The 22,816-nt window shown below is 41.1% G+C and overlaps 1 protein-coding gene across 1 annotated transcript in view; it reads left to right on the plus strand.

Annotated features, from left to right (window-relative positions):
* The window catches only part of abca2 (ATP-binding cassette, sub-family A (ABC1), member 2), a 402,151-nt gene that overhangs the window by 335,988 nt on the left and 43,347 nt on the right, over positions 1–22,816 (plus strand). The window contains exons 26-29 of the mRNA XM_048613349.1: positions 13,155–13,215; positions 14,573–14,747; positions 15,119–15,234; positions 21,968–22,115. Of these exons, the coding sequence (XP_048469306.1) occupies positions 13,155–13,215; positions 14,573–14,747; positions 15,119–15,234; positions 21,968–22,115 (500 nt within the window). The remainder of the gene's footprint in view (positions 1–13,154; positions 13,216–14,572; positions 14,748–15,118; positions 15,235–21,967; positions 22,116–22,816) is intronic.

Raw genomic sequence — 22,816 nt, forward strand, 5'->3', positions numbered from 1 at the left:
TCCTGCAATTCCCTCCCTAATGGCATTGTGGTCCACCTACAGCATGTAGACTGCAGCAATTCAAGAAGGCACTCACCACTACTCACTCCAGGGCAACTAGGGATCGGCAATAAATGCTGCCCCAGCCAGTTATGCCCATGTCCCAGGAGTGAATATAAAAAGGGTGCTAGATTGGGACTTAGGCCAAGCAGCTCAGGAAGATTGGGGAAAGCTGATGATCGACATGGTATCCTGGTCAGAAACACTGCCTGGGGTCTCCAGTACTGTGTTAAAAGTTTAAAAGTAAAGATTAAGACACAAAAAAGTGCTCCTGCTCTCACTACCTCACTCTCCATACATAAATTTGCCCCGTGCCCTTCATGCCAACCTGTGCCCTTACTCCATCAATGGCCCCTAATGTCAAATGATCCCCATTTACGCAACCCTGGGGTCCGTCATACATCATCTGCCCATCTACAATCTCCCATGGTCTCTCAGATCCTCTATGCCATTCATTCTACTCATCTTCCTTCAGTGCCCCATTTGTTTGCCTCAATCACGCCTTGGCTTTGCATAGACCCTGTAGCAATTCTGTGTCGGCTCATATCCCTCCACTCCTTAACCAATTGGCCTTCCCTGTCCATGCCAACAAAAATTTAACAAAATCCAATGGTATTGATTTTTAAAAAATCAATATATAGAAGTTCTTTCAACTAGCCCTAATGAAAATTGGCATTTCATTTAAGTGATCAATCCCTTATGTAAATAAATATTTCCATTCTGTAGCCATTTGGAGCTGTCTATTCAAATGCGCTTAATAGGCATTTCCTCATGACAATAGCCACTTAGGAAAGCAACACAAATCCTATAATGTGCAAAGGGGAATGCTGAACTACTTAGCACTGATTTTTTTCCTCAAACTCCACACACAACTTTGGTTTGGCAGATTTGGCATTCCCAGTTATCATCTTAGTCTTCAGTAAAGTGTCGGAAGGTGTTATCGATAGTGCTACTAAGCAGCACTTTTACAGCAATAACCTGCTCGCTTAAACTCCGTTTGGGTTCCACCAGGGCCGTTCAGCTCCTGACCTCATATTACAGCATTGGTTCAAAATGCATAATAGAGCTGTATCCCAGAGGCAAGGCGAGAGTGACAGCCCTTGCTATCAAGGCAACAAATATGACACTTGTAAATATATTCAGCCATGAGATGTAGGCATCAGTGGTTGTGCCATTGTTCCTTGTTCACCCATACTGGCCCTGAGGAAAATGGTGGTTAGTTCTCTTTGAATCAATGCATCAAGGACCCCTAACAAAATTGGAGTCATTAGAATTCAGGGCAAACCTCTCCTCTGGTTGGAATTGTCCCCTGCACAAATGTTGTTTGAGGTTAGTATTCTCAGTTCATAGACATCCCTGCAGGAGTTCCTGAGAATTGTGTCCTAAGCACAGCCATCATCAGCTCTTTCATCAATGATCTTCCTTTCAACGTAAGGGTCAGAAGTGGGGATGATCGCACAATATTCAGCACCATTCCCAACTCCTCAGGTACTAAAGCAGCGAATGTCCATATGAAGCAAGAGTTGGACAGTACCCAGGCTGTATTTGATAGGTGACAAGTAACATTCACAGCAAAAAATCGCCAAGCAATGTCCGTCTCCCAACAAGAGAGAATCTAACCATTGCCACTTTATGTTCAATGTTGTTACCATCACTGAACCCTCCATTATCAACATTCTGGAGGTTACCATTGACCAGAAACTGAACTGGACTAGTTATATAAATACAGTGGCTATAAGATTATGTCAGAAGTGGGGCAAGTAACTTCCCTCCTGACTTCCCAATGTCTGTCCACTAACCCCAAGACAGAGGTCAGGCGAGATGGAATATTCTGCACTTGCCTAGACGACTGCAGCTCCAATAATACTCAAGAAATTTGACATCATCCAGTACTAAGCAGCCATATAATTAGCATTTCATCCACCACCTTCAACATTCACTCTCTCCACCATCGACGCTCAGTAACAGCAGTGTGTACCATTTACAAGATGCACTGCAGAAGATCGGAAGGGTCCGATGACCGTACCTTTGAAACCCACAAACACTTCAATTTAAAAGGACAAAGGCAACAAGCATATGGGAATACCACCACCTGTAAGTTCCCTTGAAGCTACTCACCATCCTGACTTGATGTTCCTTCAGTGTCGCTTGGTCAAAATCCTGGAACTCACTTCTTAACAGCACTGTAGGTGTACACAGCAATTCGAGAAGGCACCTCACCAACACCCTCTCCAGGGTACTTAAGGGTGGACAATAAATGACTATCACATCACTAATAAACAAACAGAGCAAATAGCAAAAAAGGCAATCATGTAATTTTTACAAAATTTTTGCCTACTTTCACAATCTAAAAGAGTGCCTTAGCTCTCCTCTCGATTACCTTACCATCTGAATGGCGTTCTGGGACCAGATCCAAAAAAAACCTCACCTCTCCAAACAGGCACTCTGGTTATCCAAAAGAAACACACTGGGAATAGACTCATTCGGACCTGATGTTACCCCTATGCTCTTCGTTCCACACTCCAGGGCCTCCCAAAGCCTGCTCCCTCAGAGAACTGGGCTTGCACAAACTACAGACTTGTCCTGTGAAAATGAGAGACGCTGGGCTCAGTGGTTGGTCTTGGGTTTCTTCCAGTTTTTTTTTGCTGCCAGAGAGATGCTCTCCATTGTTTCAAAAATCTGAGCCTTTACCTTTCTTCTGATGGACATTCTTAGAAGGTACAGGGAGCTGGCTGTTGTTTTAAGGTGCAGGATCAAGTAGTTAGAAACATGCCTAGCATCTTCAAACCAAATCAAGCACCTGAAATGGACCAATTACTTGACCATAAGCAACTTATTAGTTTTTACGTGAAGTATTTGTTTATTCTGTAACTCTGATATCAGTCAGAGCACTAATGCGTTGTTGGGGTGAGGAAGAGAGGATACACTTGTGTTTATTATGTTGCTGGCATTTGTATTGCTGGATAGAAATGCTCCCATCTTTTGCACCACATCTATTATTACAAATCAGATCAGCCAAACACACTGAACCATCCATAAAAGGCTTTGTATGGGAGTATGGTCTGATCTCCCTTTTCACTCTTGCAATTGTCATTTTGATCTTCCAAGTACTTTCCTGGCATCTCCCTTAGGTCTCCCATGTAGAGAGCAAGAGGTCATGGAGGGCACTCTGAGAACTAAAGTAAGCCCTTCTAGCATTAAGAAACAAACGATACGCCAATGGCTTTAAATTGAGGATTGCTACACCCCTATGATGGAAGGTGGAAATTTGATGCAAAATGTTGACTTTATAAAATGATGATGAAATCACTGTGCAGGGCCATTGAAGAAAGAGAATATTATTCTAAACTACCTAATGAAACGAAAGCATGCAACTCTGAGAATATCACTGTGTACTCTGCTTAGAGCCCACACCTGTTTCCAGTTTGGTAAATAGGGCACAAGGATAAACATTTTAAACTTGGGTTCGATACTGAGAACTATCCAAAGGCTCTTCATGTAATGACCTTGCAAAGAAATGTCAAAGTAACTTAACTATATGAAGACAAAATCATGTTGATAGTACACTCTTCACTGTACCTTTGGGAGTCCCACACAGAGGATACAGAATATTACACTGCCATTGTAATGAGAATAGTTTAATGCCTTCAATATGCAATCTTGATATTCAGTTTCTTAAATAAGTACGCGGTCAATGTTCCAAGTAATATTTTTGGGTCCTTGGAAGATCTGATAAGTAAGAGTTGGGTAGTTTAGATTAATGGATTCTTACATTTAAATGAAACCATTAAAACCCAAGTTCTTTTATTTAATGATTTTTTTTAGATAAATGATGTAATAAATTAGCTTTTACTAATGACGGGAAATAACGTTGTTTCAAAGTGAAGGCTGATTTAATCCGAGATAGCATTTATCTGGCTACTCCTACATTAGATGAGAGTTCTTTGAACACAGCTAAATTTATCGCAAACTCACACCTTAAAAATATCACTTTCAGCAGTGCGCGCTTTGAATATCTGAGGGTTGACTCATTTCTTTGCAGTCTTGTTACTGACTAACACTTTAAAACCAGTATTGCCACATTTCTGTAATAGCAACATGTTATTTTGGTGTCTGTAAAGCAATTGTACACAATATTGCAGTTAAGAAACATTGTATGGTGAAAAGATTTTTTTTCATTAGAATCCCTACAGTGTGGAAGCAGGCCTTTCAGCCCAACAAACCTCCAAAGAGCCATCCTACCCAGACCCACCTCCCTACCCTATCCCTGTAACCTCTCATTTCCCATGGCTAATCCATCTATCCTGCAAATCCCTGGATACTTTGGGCAATGTAGCAACGCCAGTCTATCTAATCTGTACATCTTCGGACTGTGGGAGGAAACCAGAGCACCTGCACAGACATGAGAATGCGCAAACTCCACACCTATTGTACTTTTCCAGCCTCACACCTTTTGACTCTGGCTTCCAGCATCTGCAGTCCTTATTGTCTCCATGTCACTGAAGACCAACACTGCGAAGTCTCTTCTAAGGATGCCCACCTTGAAGAAGTTCTCCTCCTCCCTCAGACAGTCGCCCAAGGGTGGAATTGAATCTGGGTCCCTGGCGCTATGAGCCACTGTGCTGACCTGTTTCTTCTGCTTATTCTTTCATGGATTTGGGCATGACTGCCAAGGCCAGTGTCTATAGGTGTGAGGCTGGAAAAGCACAGCCTGTCACACAGCATCCGAGGAGCAGGTAAGTCAATGTTTCGGGCCGAAACCCTTAGTAAGGACTGGCAAAGGGTTTCTACCTGAAACATTGGCTTACATGCTCCTCAGATACTGTGTGACCAACTGTGCTTTTCCAGCCTCACACCTATAGACACTGGCTTCCAGCATCTGCAGTCCTTTTGTCTGCAAAGGCCAGTATTTGTTGCCTATCATTGATTGCACCTGAACTGATAGCTAAGCAAGATGATTTCAAATGACATTTCAAAGCAATTCTTACAGGTCTACATGAGGCCAGACCAGGTAAGGACTGCAGATTTCCTTCTATAATGGACTATTGGTGTCAGTTTTATGGTCACCAATACTAAGACTAGTTTCATATTCAGATTTATTAAAAGTCGTAAAACTCCATGAGTTGCTGTGGTGGGATTCATGCACATGTCCTCTGAACAGCAGTGTGGTGGATTCTTAACTGCCCACTAGCCATCAATGCCCATGTGCTGTGAATTGATTCAAAAATAGAGGGATATGGTTGAATTTGAGGCAGTTCAGAAGAGATTGATTCCAGAGTTTTAAGTTGAGAGGAGAAAGTTTTAAAAAGGACCTGCGGGGCAACTTTTTCATGCAGAGGGTGGTGCGTGTATGGAATGAGCTCCCAGAGGAAGTGATGGAGGCTGGTACAATTACAACATTTAAAAGGCATCTGGATGGGTATATGAATAAGGAAGGTTCAGAGGGATATGGGCCAAATGCTAGCAAATGGGACGAGGTCAGATTGGGATGTCTGGTTGGCATGGATGAGTTGGGCCGAAAGGTCTATTTCCATTCTGTATGGCTCAATCATTGGCCTGTTCAGTGACATAATCACTAGGTTACTATCACCCCAAAAATTCTATGATATGGCTTTGAGCATTTTAAACTTGACAAAAGACATGATAACAGAAGGCTGATATGATGTACGAATATTAGGAGAGGCATTGGATTGGTGGTAATAATACTGGACCAGTAATCCAGAACCTCAGACTGATGCTGTGGGGGACATGGGGTCAAATCCCAAAACGGCACCTGACAGAATTTGAACCGTTGTCATGATAAAAACATCTGATTCACTAATGGTGACCATGTGACCATTATCAATTGTTATAAAAACCCAGCTGGTTCACTAATGTTCTGGAGGGTTTGCTTTCTTTCACTTGTCTGGCCTTCAGTGTAACTCCACACCCACAATAACATGACTGGCTCATAACTGCTCTCTGAGTTAACCGAGAGAATAACCCTCAATTGAAGGGAAATTGGGAATGGGCAACAAATGCTGACCTTGCCTGCTACTTCCCCATCCCATGAATGAATCTTAAAAAGAAGTATGTTCAGTGAATGATTTTCCGAAGAAGGGTCTAGGCCTGAAACGTCAGCCTTCCTGCTCCTCTGATGCTGCTTGGCCTGCTGTGTTCATCCAGCTCTGCACCTTGTTATCTCAGATTCTCCAGCATCTGCAGTTCCTACTATCTCTGTTCAGTGAATGAGCTGGATTAGCATCAGGATGTGGTGGCGCCTTTTGTTAAGTTAATGGTGAGACAAAGGCTCCATCTTTGAACTGGTACCACCTGTGATGTTTGGACAGAATTCCAGCACAAACAAACAAGCAACAATTGCCTTCAGGTTATGGGAATCCCAGTCTCCTGACACTCCAGCTGACTGTGGAATCGGGTCACAGGCATTCTTCACTAAACCTGAGATTGAGCAAGTGGGTGCAAAGTAGCCTTGCACTTTCTGAATCTAGAACTCCCTTTGATTTTCTCTCTCTGTGAATGGCCCCTGTAAATATTGTGTAGAATTAACAGGTCATTGTGTTTCAAGATATCTTTCATCTGAATTGAGAAAATACAAGTAAGGCTAATGGTTCTTTATGAAAACTGTATGTCATCATTGTTCTGCACCCCAAATAACAGTACAGATATTAAAGGCAGAAACCTAGGATTTGCTGCATTGTCACATCAGACCACTTGCTTTATTATTAGGAAACACGCTAATTTATTTTTTTCCTGGATTCTGGAAACTGTTAAACTTATGATATTGTAACATTCTGCAGAGAGCATGCAATCTTTTATTGTCACTTTCCTTCATGAACAAGATGGGAGAAGCTCAACAAGCTCATATAGTAAGTTATGGGTCCCAATGCCAGCATGTTCCAAATCTAAATGTCCTCACATAATCCTTAAACATGTACATAGAATGAAATGCAATAAATATTGTTATGCACCATTGACTCCAAGGCTGAGTTAATGTGGCTCCCGATTAAGTATAATGTATTAAAACTGCCTACACAATAACAACTTTGTACAGGGGGTGAGTCAGTTTGCCAAGCTTTTTGGTTAATAAACCTTTCTTTATAATGAATTGGTAACCTCTGAGTTTATCAATGACAGCTAAATGAATCGCTATGAATTGACAAATATGCAAGTCCTTCCTCCCAGGAAGATGGGAGAAATGCCCAACAATCTTATCAAGCTAACTCCCCATTGCTTACGTCCCATTGTCAAAGAGACCTTAACAATTCCCTGGCAGTGAGAAATACTATTACAGCTGCTAGGAACTGTTTTAGCCACAACCTGTTCACTTCCAAAGAATTGGTCATTCTTTGAGCAGGGGAAGGGGAGCGGGGGGAGAAGCATTTAGCCCCTTCACGTAAGATTGAGGTGGAAGTTGATGACCTCCTCCTGCTATTTGGTTACCCACCCTCGACTGGTATTTCAGTGGTGGGGGAGTTGCCAGGTGACTGGCCCACACTTGGCTCATTTGTGGCCAGGAAGTGCTTTGTTCCATTCCCCTGTGTTTAATAGCCAGTGGGGGGGAGGGGGGCGGTGATGATGGAAATGGACATGCATTGTGGCGGTGCCTCTGCCAGGCATAACCCGTCTGCAGCTTTGGCTGAAAGGTTTTACCTGTTTGGGCACACCAGGCCCAATGGATGTCCCACCCCAGTGGAAAGGCACCCTCCCTTGCCAGCTTGACCCTGCCCCACCCCACCAGTGTTTGTCTGAGTGGGCTCGGTGAAACCAATCCTACTTACTTTCCTGCCCCAGCCTTCTCCATTTCTCCTCCACGGGAATTAATTGCAATGCCACCAGTGGCTACTACACCCTGGCAGCTTCAGCCCTGCCTTTTCAGATAGAGGGTGGGCCATTGCCTCCACATAAATTCTTCTGGCTCACTGATTACAGGTGAACAGTAATATATCCCACTGGTCAACCAATTAACAGAGTGATGTGTCTTAACACGATATAACTTTGGTGATGGATTACTGAATTACACAATTACCAATTATTCATTTTTGGCAGATATTAGATATAACTAAGTTTCAGTGATCATCATCAATGTTTTATGTTGAATCATGAAGCTCTATTTTTATTCTGCTCAGTAAATTACATTTCCAGTCAGTGAGAATATTAAAAGTCAACTTAAAACCAAAGTGTTAAGATATTCAGAGTTGCACGGAACAGCTTGGAAATAATTCATGAAAAGGAGATTGAGTGCATTCAGTTATCCTCTCTCCTTCCTGTAAAGAACCTGGATGTTTAAGTTGACCAGGCCTTGCACACATTGACCATTTGACCATGGCACCCATAATGGTGTCATCCATTTGACATATATTATGTTAGAATGTGCCTAACAAAAGTCTCTTGCTGTCAATCTTGAAAATTTCAATGGATCCTACATCCAAAAACTCTTGGGAAAGAATTCCAGATATTAAGTACCACCTGGGTGAAAAACTTCTTCCTGGTTTCACTGTAGAATGACATAGATCAAATTTTTGGGGTTTTTTTTCTGGATTTCTCCACTGAACGAAAGACATTTTTTTGGTATTGTATGTTTTGAACCCCCTTGTCACTTTGTACATGCCTGTTGGAACATCCTTCACCCTTTGAAACTCAAGAGAAGTCAAGCTAAGTTTATGTCATCCCTCCTCAAATTAACATTTTGAGCTGCAGTGTAATTTATTTTATTTTTAGAAACTGCACGATTTTTATTCCCTCTGTTTGTTTAAGACCAGTGCCTTCTCAGCAGGTGAACCTTTCCCTGGGTAGAATATTAAATAAAAACCAAAAAAACTGCAGATGGTGTAAATCAGGAACAAAAACGAAGTTGCTGGAAAAGCTCAGCAGGCCTGGCAGCATCTGCAAAGACCCTTCTGAGGAAGGGTCACCGGACCCAAAACGTTAACTCTGATTTTGTTTTTCTTCACAGATGCTGCCAGACCTGCTGAACTTTTCCAGTAACTTTGTTTTTGTTCTTTCCCTGGTTAGTATGCATAAAGATCCAGATTTCTGTTTGGCAGTGCAGTGCCTATTGGCACCAGATAGAAGTTTTACACATTCTCATGTGAGCAGAAAGAGCTAGGAGTAAATAATGCTGATTAGAATAGAAAAGGAAGAACCTTATTTTTGCAGGTTTTCTTAAATACTTTTTTTTTTGTTGTTGTTGTTCCATTGCTTGAATGTTAGCTTGCTGACTTCCTGGAGCTTTGCTTCCTTTGTGAAGATTTATAGAGCGATAGCTCTACTCACCTCTACAGCTAAATATGCATCACTTAATTATTCAGGAAGCTTTGCTGGCATCAGTTAAGAGCCCATTGAATTCACGTAATATTTAGCTGGAATATTCTTTACCAGAACAAAAACAGAAACCTATTTTTTCAGAATTATTGATGTATATCCCAAATTCATTGACCATCCACGTCTGGTAGCAGCAGCGTTATTCAGTGTTATAGGGTAGGCACATTTTAACCATGAAAAGCTGCTTATATAACATGAACAATTAATAAAATCTTCCTTGTCCCATGTGGCTATTACACACAAGATCGTAAGATATAGGAGCAGAATTAGACCATTTGACTCGTCCAGTCCAGAGGAAGTTTACAAGAATGATCTCGGAGATAAAGGTTTTATCGTATGAGGTGCAGTTGAGGACTCTGGGTCTGTACTTGATGGAGTTTACATGTACAAAGATGTATTGCATTGAAACTTACAGAAACTTACTGAGACGCCTGGATAGAGTGGACGTGGAGAAGATGGAGAAGGAGAGACGAGAATCCAAGGGCACAGTCTCTGATTGAAGGGATGATCCTTTAGAACTGAGATGAGGAGGAATTTCTTCAGCCAGAGAATGGTTAATTTGTGGAACTCATGTTTCTCAACTCCACTGCCCTACCTTCTTCCCTTAACCTTTGATCCCCTCATTAATCAAGAACTTAGCTATATCTGTCATAAATAAACTCAATGACTTAGCATCCACAGACCTCTATGGAAATGAATTCCACAGATTAACCACCCTCTGGCTGAAGAAATTCCTCCTCATCTCAGTTCCAAGGGGTTGTCCCTTCAATCAGAAACTGTGCCCTCGGGTCCTAGTCTCTCCTTCTCCATTTTCTCCATGTCCACTCTGTCCAGGCCTTTCAGTAAGTTTCTGTCAGTTTCAATGAGATACCCCCTCATCCTTCTAAACTCCATTGAGTACAGAATCAGAGTCCTCAACCGCTCCTCACATGACAAGCCTTTTATCCTCTGGATCATTCTTATAAACCTACTCTGCACCCCTTCCAACATCAGCGCAACCTTCCTTAGATATGGTACCCAAAACTGCTCACAATGTTCCAAATGCTGTCTGACCAGAGCCTTATACAGCCTCAGCAGCAGATCTCTGCTGTTGCATTCTAGAAAAGAATTGGAAAGTAAAAAGCAAAATGCAAGCATTTTTGTCCCCGTTTGCACCCCCACAGATATTCCAAAATGCCTAATGGGCAATGAAGTGCTTAATGAAGGTAGTAACTCTTTCAGGAGGTCTTGTGGTGCAGCGGATAACATTCCAAACAGAATGTCCATGTTCAAGTCTGATTCCAGGACTTGTTTACAGTGTAAAGTGCATTTATACCAGGCTAATTAGCAACTTGCAAATCCTGCCAGTATATCTAATGGCAGCCTGTAAGTGTGGGTGGTTTCCTGGTTAGCAGTCTTGCTGAAGGCAGTGTCAATCTATAGTAATTGTAGACCAATCCATTCGGAAGGCCACAGTCACCAGTTTTCTGTTAGGGCATTGTAGCTGGAGCAAAAGATACACTGTTGCAATGCAGGAAATGTGAAACTTTAATGAAAAAGAAAGGTTGAGGAGAGATGAGGAATTTCTTTCCTGAGGGTTGTGAATCTGTGAAGTTCTTTGCTGTAAAGAGCTGTCAAGTACATTCAAGTTTGAGATGGACAGATTTTTAATCAGTAAGGGAATTAAGGGTGATGGGGAAAAATGGCAGGAAAACAGAGATGAAGATTATAAAATCAGCCATGATCTTGTTGAATGGTAGAGCAGACTTGATGGGCTGAATGGTCCACTTCATATTATGGTCGAGTCTTTCTCTAATGTCCACTGCAGCTGTGGACTGTTTCACTGAGCCCAGTATGAACTATCATGTTTTCTTCCACTCTGATCTTCTCTGCAATTAAATCTTTTCCAACCTGTTTGGTCCAAGTTTAGATCTTGTAGTTCTGTTGCACAAAGGGGTCTAATAAAGATTTGCAGCAGAACTTTTTGTGTTGTTTCAACGGCACTTTGATGAATTGAGCCATTGGAAAATAGCGCAACAGTGCCATCTATAGGCAGTAAACCATCCCTGTTTCCCACCTCACAAGTGATATATCAATGTGATAAATTCTGTTCCTTTTGAGGAATATGCTTTAAAATAAAGATGAGCTCTGTTTATTAGCTCTCTTGTGACATTGTTTGACCCAGAAAATAGATGCACTGACTTAACAATGATTTATTTATTGAGCAAATGCAAGTTCCTAAACCAATCAATACCCTCCATATTTGCTGAAGTCAAAGTGATTACTTCACCACTAGACTGCAGTGGGAACACACCTCAGTAATACACAGCATTGCTTGTGTGACTCTACAAGTGCACAGGGGGTTTGTACTGAAGCGTCAGCACCGGAGGTTGGCTGCACAAAGGTCACGTTTGTCTAAACCAAAAATCATTTTTTAAAAAATATCAGCCCATTGTTCTGTGGTAGTACTGGGAGGTGAACTTAGTTGTGACTCTGAATTTTATGAGTACTGGGACTTAATAGTGAGTGTTAGGAGCACGGTGGAATAGCCATGTAAGCACTGGGGAATGTCTGCTGTCTTCAACTGATGTGATGTCTAAAGTTGACAATGTTGGGGTACATGACAAAATGCCAAACTAGGTGAGCTAGTTTGCTCTGGCATCATTCCGGACCACAAACTGGAAATTTTGTACAAATGTGATGCTTTCAAGGTATTTGGAAAATCTCAGGGAAAAGAAATTCAGTGGATAGATCTTGCAGAGACCTAGCATTGGTATAATGGGGCTGAATGGACACACTTCTGTGCTGCAAAAGCCTATAGATGCAGACCTGATCGAGTGATTTGAGAGTTGTGTATCCTAAATGGAAGTGACATGATACCCCAAAGCTCCGAGATCAGTAATTTTATTTTAAACTTTAATACCAAGAAATGCAGTGCATTGAATGCAGTTCATTACAACCTGCAGCAGTTTCATTTCTTGGTACTTCAAGGCTCACTGATTTGTTGGTCACTGATCTCTTGCAGTCTCTGTTGTCAAATGTTGTGCAAGTTGAGCTAATTACATTAGGATTGTAGTGACAATAAAAATAAAAAGTTCTGGAATTAGAGAAATTGCTAATATTTAAGCCTTTGATTTTTCATCCATATGAGCAAAGTCAACGATGTAATAGATTTTAAACAAAACAAGAAAAAGGAGAGTAATTCCTGCAGTGGGGTGCAAACATTTTCAGTAAACATTATGACCTCTTATTGAAAGACGGTTTTAAAAAGTTGACAGACTGTACAGGAGTGCTGTTGTCAAGTTCCACTCAGTACAGCCATACCAGTGTTACAACAAGGCATGTATCCGCTTATCCCATTGTGGGGCCATGCTGTGTTTTCCTTCATTCCAACAGTGAGTGGGCGTTCATTGTACCACATTAACTATGAAATGCCTGGAATATCCAGAGGTTATGATGGGCGCTGTGGAAATGCAACTTATTGTTTTCTTAAAAAGCCATAGAGAATTGATTCACTAAAACTACTTTATCTGCGTATCATCATATTGCTGTTTGCACAGGCTCAGTGTGCTGATATCAGTTGTCCTAATGTACATTGCTTGCATGCTTTGATGATTCTAGGCTGTGAAAGGCTTTGCAGAGATCTAAAGTTTTATTTGTTTTGCTCGTTATCGAAAAGCCTCAAATCATCAGATTTAAAATGACTCAGATTTGTAGCTCTAGCATTGAGTTAGCATGCATTTTTGTTCCACTCTTGTAGTTTGAGAAGATTTCACAATGCTAATTTTAGTCATTGTACTCTTTTTGTCTTGTAGGGATCACCGTGACAAACCACCCAATGAACAAAACCAGTGCCAGCTTATCTCTCGATTACCTGTAAGAGTTTACATTGCATTTAATATTCAATTCTGAGCTGCAGGCATTCACCACCAGAATTCCTTTATATTGTTTCCTATTCACACTTATAATTATCTCACTAGTCTAAATAACTCAAAGCTCAGCCCTGCCACATGGTCAGTGTAATATGAGGCTTACAAGGCAACCCAGTACCTGAATGTGTTGTGGCTGAAAGGGCAAAGGTACAGTGTGATAACATTTCAATGCCCTGTGCTATGGAACCGCAGATCCCCAGTTTTCCTATAACATTGCCTATTCAGTATGTGCCTACTGAGATAACAAGGTGTAGAGCTGGATGTGAACACAGCAGGCCAAGCAGCATCAGAGGAGCAGGAAGGCTGACGTTTCGGGCCTAGACCCCCTACTGATGGTTGCCCACAAGAGGGAGTGCATGTAGTTAATCTTTTTTAATAATAGAGGTCACGAGCATGCCATTGCCCAGATGAATTATTTTTAATTTGTATGATGCTGTAAGTTTGCAAACTGTGATGCGTGGACTGTGAATATCCAGAAGGACTTCCCTAGACACCTGTGAGATTATCACATTTCTATCTGTTTCTGACTAGGTACGCAGCCTTGTGTCTTGAAAGTTCTGTTTTTCTGATTTTTTTCTCTGTAGGTTTATTTATTTCTACATGAGTTCTTTTGCCCCACACCAAGGAAAGAAATCATACTTTGCAATGATGATACTATTTTTCTTATTTGTAGTTGGTGATGTTTTTTGCAAAGTAGGATAGTGACTGCTCTGGAACAGGAGTATATTGGTATTGAGTATCAATTTAGGAAAAAGTTTGAATATATTTAGCATACACTTCATGCCTGCTTTTACCCCTGACCTATTATGATAGGCCATGTGTTGCAAGAATAGATGCAAAATTTAAGTGTAAAAGCTAATCTTACGCCCACTATGCAAAGTAACTGGAGGGTAAATTATGCCAGTCCTTTAATTTATAAATACCATGCTAAAGAACCTAAATGGAAAAGTACTCTTAGTTAGAAATCACAGCGAGTCAGGCAGCATCCATGGAGAGACAGCAAGCTAATGTTTGAGTCTGTCTGACTCTTCATCAGAGCTCTGACGCAGAGTCATCCAGACATGAAATGTTAGCTTGCCGTTTCTCCCTGGATGCTGCCTGAGCCATTGTGATCTCCAGCATTTTTCGTTTTCAGCACAGATTCCAGCATCTGCAGTAATTTTCTTTTCCTCTTGGCTAGACTTGGTTTCCCCACTGGTCAGAAATTGAGTTGGTAACCATTATTAACTCGGGTGGAATGTGAAGCAGGTAGTTTGATTTCATCAGTTCTCAGGATTTTATTTTTCTTGAATTGTGTTTAGTCTGCAGGGCACGGATGTGGTCATTGCCATTTTCATCATTGTGGCCATGTCCTTCGTGCCAGCCAGCTTTGTGGTGTTCCTGGTGGCAGAGAAATCAACCAAAGCAAAACACTTGCAGTTTGTCAGTGGATGTGACCCTGTGATCTACTGGCTGGCCAACTACGTCTGGGACATGGTGAGAATAAATTTTGTTCTCTAAGAAGGGAAGGATACAATTTAAGCGTTCATCGTAAGACTTGACAGTTCACTGCAAAAAAAAGTCAAAAGATAACCTGAGTGAATATTTTCCAAAGTCACGAGCCACACCACAGATTCTAATATTGTACCATAATGGAATTGAAATAACTTCCAGAACAGAATGTTTCAAAGTAGCATTCCACATGGAGCCACGACCTTGCTTTTACACAACTGGCCTGAGATATGGATGCTAATTATCTTGAAACCTAATAATTCTCCATGTTTTCTCTCAGCAGACAAAATGAACACCTCAGTAATGATTCATTCACTCACCTTTTTCTTCCTTGTCCTCTGCTTCTCCATCTCCAGCTCAATTATCTGGTACCAGCGACCTGCTGTATCATCATTCTCTTTGTGTTTGATCTGCCAGCCTACACATCACCCACCAACTTCCCAGCAGTGCTTTCGCTCTTCTTACTGTATGGGTAAGTCAAGTGCTACAGTTGTGCATCTGGAAACTAAATGAGCAATAAATCATTAGTCTTGGTGAAATAGTTATTCAGATGTGATCTCAATGACATTACAAATTCTGACACTTTTTTTATTACTTTGCTACCACATTTGTACCAGTCCTAATTTCTCAGTCAACAATCTAATAACAATTATTTTATAAGAACATAAGAAATCAGGAGTAGAACACTCATTCCCTCAATAAAAACTGAAAGAACTGCAGATGCTGTAAATCAGGAACAAAAACAAAGATGCTGGAAAAGCTCAGCAGGTCTGGCAGCATCTGTGAAGGAAAAAACAGATATAATGTTTCAGGTCCAGTGACCCTTCCTCAGAACTCCCTCAAGCTTGAGACTGTAAGTCCAAGGCTGATCAGCACCAGACCTCACCACCTCATTCACGCCAGCAGTTCGTAGGCCTCGACTCCTCTACTTCAAAAATCTACCTGCCTCCTTTTTAAATACTTTCAGTGATCAAGTCTCCACAGCTGTTTCAGGTGGAGAATTCCAGACATTCCCTACTCTCTTAGGGAAGATCTCAATTTTAAATTAGTGTTCCCTTGTTCTGTAATTGTGTCCCAGAAGATGAGATTCCCGCACTAGTGGAAACATTTTCTCAGCATCTTCCCTGTCAAGCCTCCTCAAAACCTTGTTTCAATAAAATCATCCCTCATTCTTCTAAACTTTAATGAATAAAGCCTTTACCCATTTAGCTGTTCTTGATAAGTTAACCTCCTCATTCCAGGAATCAGCCTAGTGCATCTCTTTTGCACTGTCTCCAGTATCAGTGCATCCTTTCTTAAGTACCAGGACCAAAACTGAATGGCATACTCTGGGGGCAGCATCACCAGCATCTTGTACAGTTGTAACAAGACTCCCCTACTTTTAAGCTCTAACCCCCCAACAATAAAAGCCAAAAGTATTATGGCTCGGATTGTGAGTCGTCATTTTTTATTTCTAATCTGGACAGAACAGAGGAGCTTGGGTGGTTCCCACTGTGTACTGGCCAGGCTAACCTCAGACAGACAGCAAAAGCTGCACCCCAGATAGACAGAGTTCCTATTCCTGTTTGCTATAACATGTCGTCTGGAAAGTATGATTGAAAGTGCTAGCCCAGACATACCTTTCCATCTGGAAGTAGCTCATTGGTACTTATCGCTGAGGGTCAAATTTGGATGGGCTGTTCATTGCCCACATGTAACCATAGCAAGGTTAAGGAGAAATGGAGCCTAACATATCAAAAAGACTCCACCAAATCACTTTGAACAAATCTTCAACCTGTGACATCGCCAGAGTCCATTAGTCAAGGGAGAATTTGCTTAAAAAGAAGCTGTTCTATTGTGTGTTTTAATCAGAGAAACAGTAATTCCTGATCAGTCAAGAAAAATTCTTCAGATCTTAAATGTAAAGTAAAGTTAAATACTTGAGTCTTAATAGTTCATGTTTTCGATTGCCTAAAAAGTGGGTAGTTTTTATTTATGCATTAAATTTAAATTGCCTCCTTTCTGTGGATACCTGTGCCATTTTTTTTATTTTCCAGCTGCATTACAGAGCCCCAGCCACCTAAGAAATCTGTGTCAAACTATCACACCTAGCTAGAATGCAGCATATAAATAAGGAATAAGAACAAAAGAACTGCGGTTGCTGTAAATCAGAAACAAAAACAGAAATTGCTGGAAAAACTCAGCAGATCTGGCAGCATCTGTGAAGGGACATCGGAACTAATGTTTCAGGTCTGGTGACTCTTCCTCGGAACTGATGGTAGCTAGGAAAATGTCAGTTTATATGCAGAAGATAGGGTGGCGGAAGGGGGTAAGGAGTAAACGATAGGTGGGGATAGAGCCCATAGAGAGAGAAGAGCCGCTGGTCAGACAAAGGAGTAGAATAGCGATTTGGCTAGGAAGGTGAATAGCTGAACAGTCTCCAATTACAGCTATTCACTATCATTTACTCTTATCCTGTTCCCCACCCTATTTTCTGCATTTAAACCGGCATTTTCTTCGCTACCGTCAATTCTGAGGAAGAATCACCGGACCCGAAACAATAGTTCTGATTTCTCTTCACAGATGCTGCCAGATCTGCTGAACTTTTCTGGCAACTTCTGTTTTTGTTTCTGATGTTAAATAAAAAAGTTCTGCTACAGTTGTACAGAGTGTTGGTAGGCCCACGTCTAGAATACTGTGTACAGTTTTGGTCTGCTCGCTTAAGAAGGGATATAATTGTATTCAAAGCAATTCAGAGAAGGTTCAGTCAACTGACCCCTGGCATAAGTGGGTTTCTTCATGAGGAGAGGTTGTATCCATTCAAGCTTGGAGATGGAGAAGAGGAGGATTCTTTTCTTTGAGAGTGTTGAAATTCGGTAAAGTTCTTTTCCCTGAAGAGTAGTGAGGTTAGGTTGTTGAATATTTTTAGGGTAAAGTTACATTGGCATCCTTGCTAATCAGGATTCTAAGGGTACATGGGGTTAAACAAGAAAGTAGAGCTGAGGCCACGAGCAGATCAGTCATAACTTCATCAAATGGTAGAGCAGCTTCGAGGGACTGAATGATACATTAATGCTCCTGCTTCATATGTTATATTGTGTCGTCTAGTAACCATCCCTTCCCCCACCAGTTGGGTCAATTTCCATCTATCAACACTCTTAAACACACTGGCATGTTTTCAAAGATTTCCTACAGGAAACTATCAAAGAGAGCAAACTTTAATGAGTGTATAGGCTCCTTGGGTACAGAGCTGAGATGGTTCCAGTGACAGTCGTCACTGTTTGGCAGATGAAATTCTTACAAGTTTATGAAGAAAGTGTAATCTTCCAAAAATACCTTTAAAGTTCCTTTCAGTTTTATTTTGATTCAGTGGTTTGTGCCAAAAGTAGGTGCAGTTCAAACCAGTTTTATTTCTGAAAAAGAGCAAGCAGTCAGATTGTAAGCATGACCTGGGTGTGGTAAATTGTCTTTAAAAGAAACAAAAGCAAACTCTTTTGTGGAGAAGAAAGGTCTGGTTTAATGGAATGGTGTGTTAACCAAAACAAGAGTATGTAATTGCTTTCCCATCGAGAGATATCGAATTCCAACGATAATAAGCAGGAAAGAATGTACCCGTAGTTCAGTTAAAGTAGTGCATTTCCCCTTCAATTTGTCTACTGTGAACCATCCAACTGAGAGCATTGACTCAGAAGCACAAGCCATTGTTACTTGCATCCTTTTCTTAAAGTTTGATAGTGAATAACTAACAGTCCAGATCTAAATTGGCACAGTCAAATTCATACAAATGTTAATTTATTTTACGTAATTTGTTTCATGCCAACAGCAGATCTGGTGATTATTAAATTCCATCATAATTTGTATTATAGGAAAGGCACAGTTTTTATGCCAATTTCCTTTCACTTTGATTCCTGTGACCAGACTTCAAGAAGTGGAATCAAGGCTTTAACTGAAGTAAAACTCCATAATACTGGGTTAAAGTGATGAAACAGCGATTTCAGTGCTTCACTATAAGTGCAGGAGGAAATGCACCAGGAGCACATCTTAAAAATGAAGTGTCAATCTGTTGAAACCTCAACACAGGACTGCTTGTGTGTCAAACAGCAGAAGCATCATGAAATAGACAGGGCAAAGTGAACGCATAACCAATAGACCAAATCTAAGTTAACATTTCGGGTCCGGTGACGCTTTCTCAGAACTGAGGAAGGGTCACCGGACCTGAAACGTTGACTCTGTTTTCTCCTCCACAGATGCTGCCAGACCTGCTGAGCTTTTCCGGCAACTTTGTTTTTGTTCCTGATTTACAGCATCCGCAGTTCTTTTGGTTTTTATTTAGACCCAGTCTAAGTTCAGTCTTGAATGAAGGGCAATGAAAAAAAACCATTAAATTTTTGAAGGCTCCACAAGCACCCCCAACCTCGCTGATGGAGAAGCCCAGAAACCAATGCAAAAAACAAGATTAGAGTGCATATATCCTCCTTCAGCTAATAGTACCAAGTGGATGATCCATCTCAACCTTCTCCTGAGGCCATAGTATTACAGATGTCAGTCTTCATCCAAGTGGATTCATTCCAAATAATATAAAGAAATGGCTGAAGACACTGAACACTATAAAAGGTATAGACCGGTACAATGTTCTGGCAATAGTACTGAAGACTTGTATTCTAGCTGTCCCCTGAACCAAGCTGTTCCAATACAGTTACAACACTGGCATGTTCCTGGCAGTGTGGAAAGTTATGTCCTGTGCACAAAAAGCAGAATCAATTCAATCCAGCCAGTTGCTGCTCTATCATTGTACTCTCGATCATCAGCAAAAGTGATGGAAATAGTCATCGACAGTAATATCAAATAGCACTTGCAAAGGAATAACTTGCTCACTGTGGCTCAATTTAGCTTATGCCAGCGCCACTTGTTCCTGAAGTCATTAAAGCCTTATTCCAAATGTGGACAAAATAACTAAACCCCAGAGATTGGATGAGAGTGACTGCTGTTGACATCAAGGCAGAACTTGACCAAGTTTGACATCAAGGAGCCTTATAAAAATTAGACCCAGGCGATCAGGTGTAAGCTCCCTACTTGTTTGAGTCACGTCAAGCTCAAAGGAAGTTTGTTGGAAGTCAACCATTTCAGGACATCTTTGCAGAAGTTTCTCGGTATGGTGTCCTAGGCCCAGCCATCTTCAGCTGCTTCATCAATAACTCTCCCGTCATTATAAGGTCAGAAATGGTTTGATTGCCAATGATTGCACAACGTTAAGCACCATTCATAACTGCTCAGGTACTAATCAGTCTATACTGAAATGCGGCAAGACCTGGATAATATCCAGGTTTGGACTGAAAAGTATCAAGTGACAATGACCATCTCTAACAAGAGAGAATCTGACTTTTGCCCCTTGACATTCAGTGGCTTTACCATCGCTGAATCCTCCACTATCAATATTCTGGAGGTTTTATTGACAGAAACTGAATTGGACTAGCCATATAAATACTGTGGCTATAACAGCAGATCAGAGGTAAGAAAACCTGCAACAAGTAACTCCCCTCTTGAGTCCCCAAAACATATCCATCATCCACAAGGCACAAGTCAAAGTGTTATGAAATACTCCAATCTTGTCTGGATGAGTGCAGCTCCAACACCACTCTAGAAGCTCTACATCATCCAGGACACAGCAACCTGCTTGACTGACACCTCATTCATCACTTTCAATATTCCTGCCCTGTAAAATGCACTGCAGTGGCTCCTTCAACAGCACCTTCCAAACCCATGACTTCTACCTCCTGGAAAGACAAGAACAACAGATGCATAGGAACACCACCACCTGCAATTTTCCCTTCAATTCATATACTATCCTAATTGAAACCATATCACTATTCCTTCAATGTAGTTGGATCAAAATCTTGGAACACCCTTCCTTACAGCATTGATGGTATTGATGTACTCCAAGGGATGACAGTGGTTCAAGAAGGCAGCTCACCACCATCTTCTCCAACGAAGTTAGGAATAGGCAATAAATGCTGGCCAACCAATGATTTTTACATCCCATGAGGGTCTGTTTCCATGCTGTATGACTCTATGAAAGGATTTTAAGAAGAGACACAAGGATTGTTATTTAAACCCTAATCTCCTTATGTTTGAAATTATTTTCATTAAACTATTTAAAATTACACATTACAAATAAGCGTTTTCCAAAGCAATAATTGTCACAATGGTGCAAAATTATCACCAAACTTACCCTTTCTAAAGTGTTGTATTGTCACTTCTGACTCTGGCCATTCATTCATATTGATCTGTCTGTGAATGGCTGGGAGCGTCGCATTTAGTTTCATACGTCTGTACACAGAATTCCTCTGAATAAGAAATATCAGGGGAATGATTGGTGCCTTAAAGGGAGCACAAATTGGTGGGTAGCATCAAGTTAATTAACTTACAAATGTAATGTGGAGAATGACTGCCTCACCAACAGCAATCATTAGAGTTGAAAATGCAGTCAATAGGAAAGGAAGATTTTAAGAATTTGGTGTTGGGTTCGTTTCCTGTTATGTGGAGTTGTCTTTTTGCTGTGTGTTAAGTTATTTGCTGTTTTGTATTAGTTACTTAGCAACTTGGCCACAGTCAATTGCCAGGATAATAACATTGTGCTGCTCTGTCCTCCACAGTCTTCAGGTTGAACTCTCAATCCGTCTGATAAACATCTATACTTAACTGTCGGGCTCAAACTTGTCCTGTAACCCCCAACTCATTCAGTGCCAGCACATGTACCTGAGGGACCTCAGCATAATTCTGTTCCTGACTCTGTAAGGAAATCAAAGCCGCCTGTTGGTTTTATTCACATCATTTGTGCACACACTCCTATCAAGGTGGCACGGAGCACTGATCTGGCAATGTTTTGGACCACAGGACAGTAAAAAGTGACCTTGCAACATTATTCTATCCAGGGAACACTTAAACCACCTTATCTATTGGGATAGGATGGGACCAAGAAGCTTCTATTTAAGAAAAGAGGGAAAGTCAGGTCTCATTTTAATTGCAGAATGTCATCAGTGGCACTGGCTACCTCCCCAGAGTGTCTTAGTGGGGAATGTTACGTGATAGAACCATTGAACCACAGAAATGGTACAGCAGAGAAGGGAGCCATTTGGCCCCATCACGTCCATGAAAAGAGGGAGGAGCATAAACTCGGAAAGCAGGGGCATGGTCACTGACCTTCACTCTTGGTGCTTGCTTTACAGTTGGTCAATCACACCAATCATGTATCCAGCCTCCTTCTGGTTTGAGGTTCCCAGTACAGCCTATGTCTTCTTGATTGTCATCAACCTCTTCATTGGTATCACGGCAACAGTTGCTACATTCTTGCTTCAACTTTTTGAACATGACAAGGTGGGTATTTGAATGATGCGAAATTCTATCTTCTCCTGCCCTTTCCTTTCAGACGTATTTCCCACAATGAGTAAGTTGGAGAGCAAAGGTCAAGTGGTTAGCATTCAGCCTCTCTCTCAGATTATAGCCTGCTTCTACTCACTTGTGATGTTGATTATGTTACTTCTGGTGCTGGTGTTGTTATGGTTGGATCTTGTGTCCTCCCATTCATCTTGGATACAAAACCTGTACAGACATGTATGAGTCAAGCCATACACATGTGCATGAGTCGATCTTTTGTAAAGGTCAATCCCATCATTTTTTAGATTAAGAAACTAATTTGACATGCACATCATATAAAAGTGAACCCTTGTATTTCAGGAATCAAGGTCCAAAAATGTCAGAACCAGAGTATAATCCTGGAGATGTTAGCAATTTATATCATTGTAAATGTATTAAGCCTCATGAAAATGCATACCAGTCAGTCAGAGCTTAAAACATTGAGTTTTGTTTTTATTTATTCAACTTATAGAAAGTGATTGCATTGTGAATGGTTATTAATTTTTTTGTGTGTCTTTTTAAACCTTATTCAATTGTGATGATCCTTTCTGGCTTTCACTTGGGCTCAAATCAAGCATGCACATCAATGCCTGAAAACATTACTCCCAGAAAAATTGAACCCTTGGCTTTTGTCTTAAAACGTTGGTCCCAAAAATTCAGTT

Source organism: Rhincodon typus, chromosome 28 (assembly GCF_021869965.1).
Source record: "Rhincodon typus isolate 14 chromosome 28, sRhiTyp1.1, whole genome shotgun sequence".
NCBI lineage: Eukaryota > Metazoa > Chordata > Chondrichthyes > Orectolobiformes > Rhincodontidae > Rhincodon > Rhincodon typus.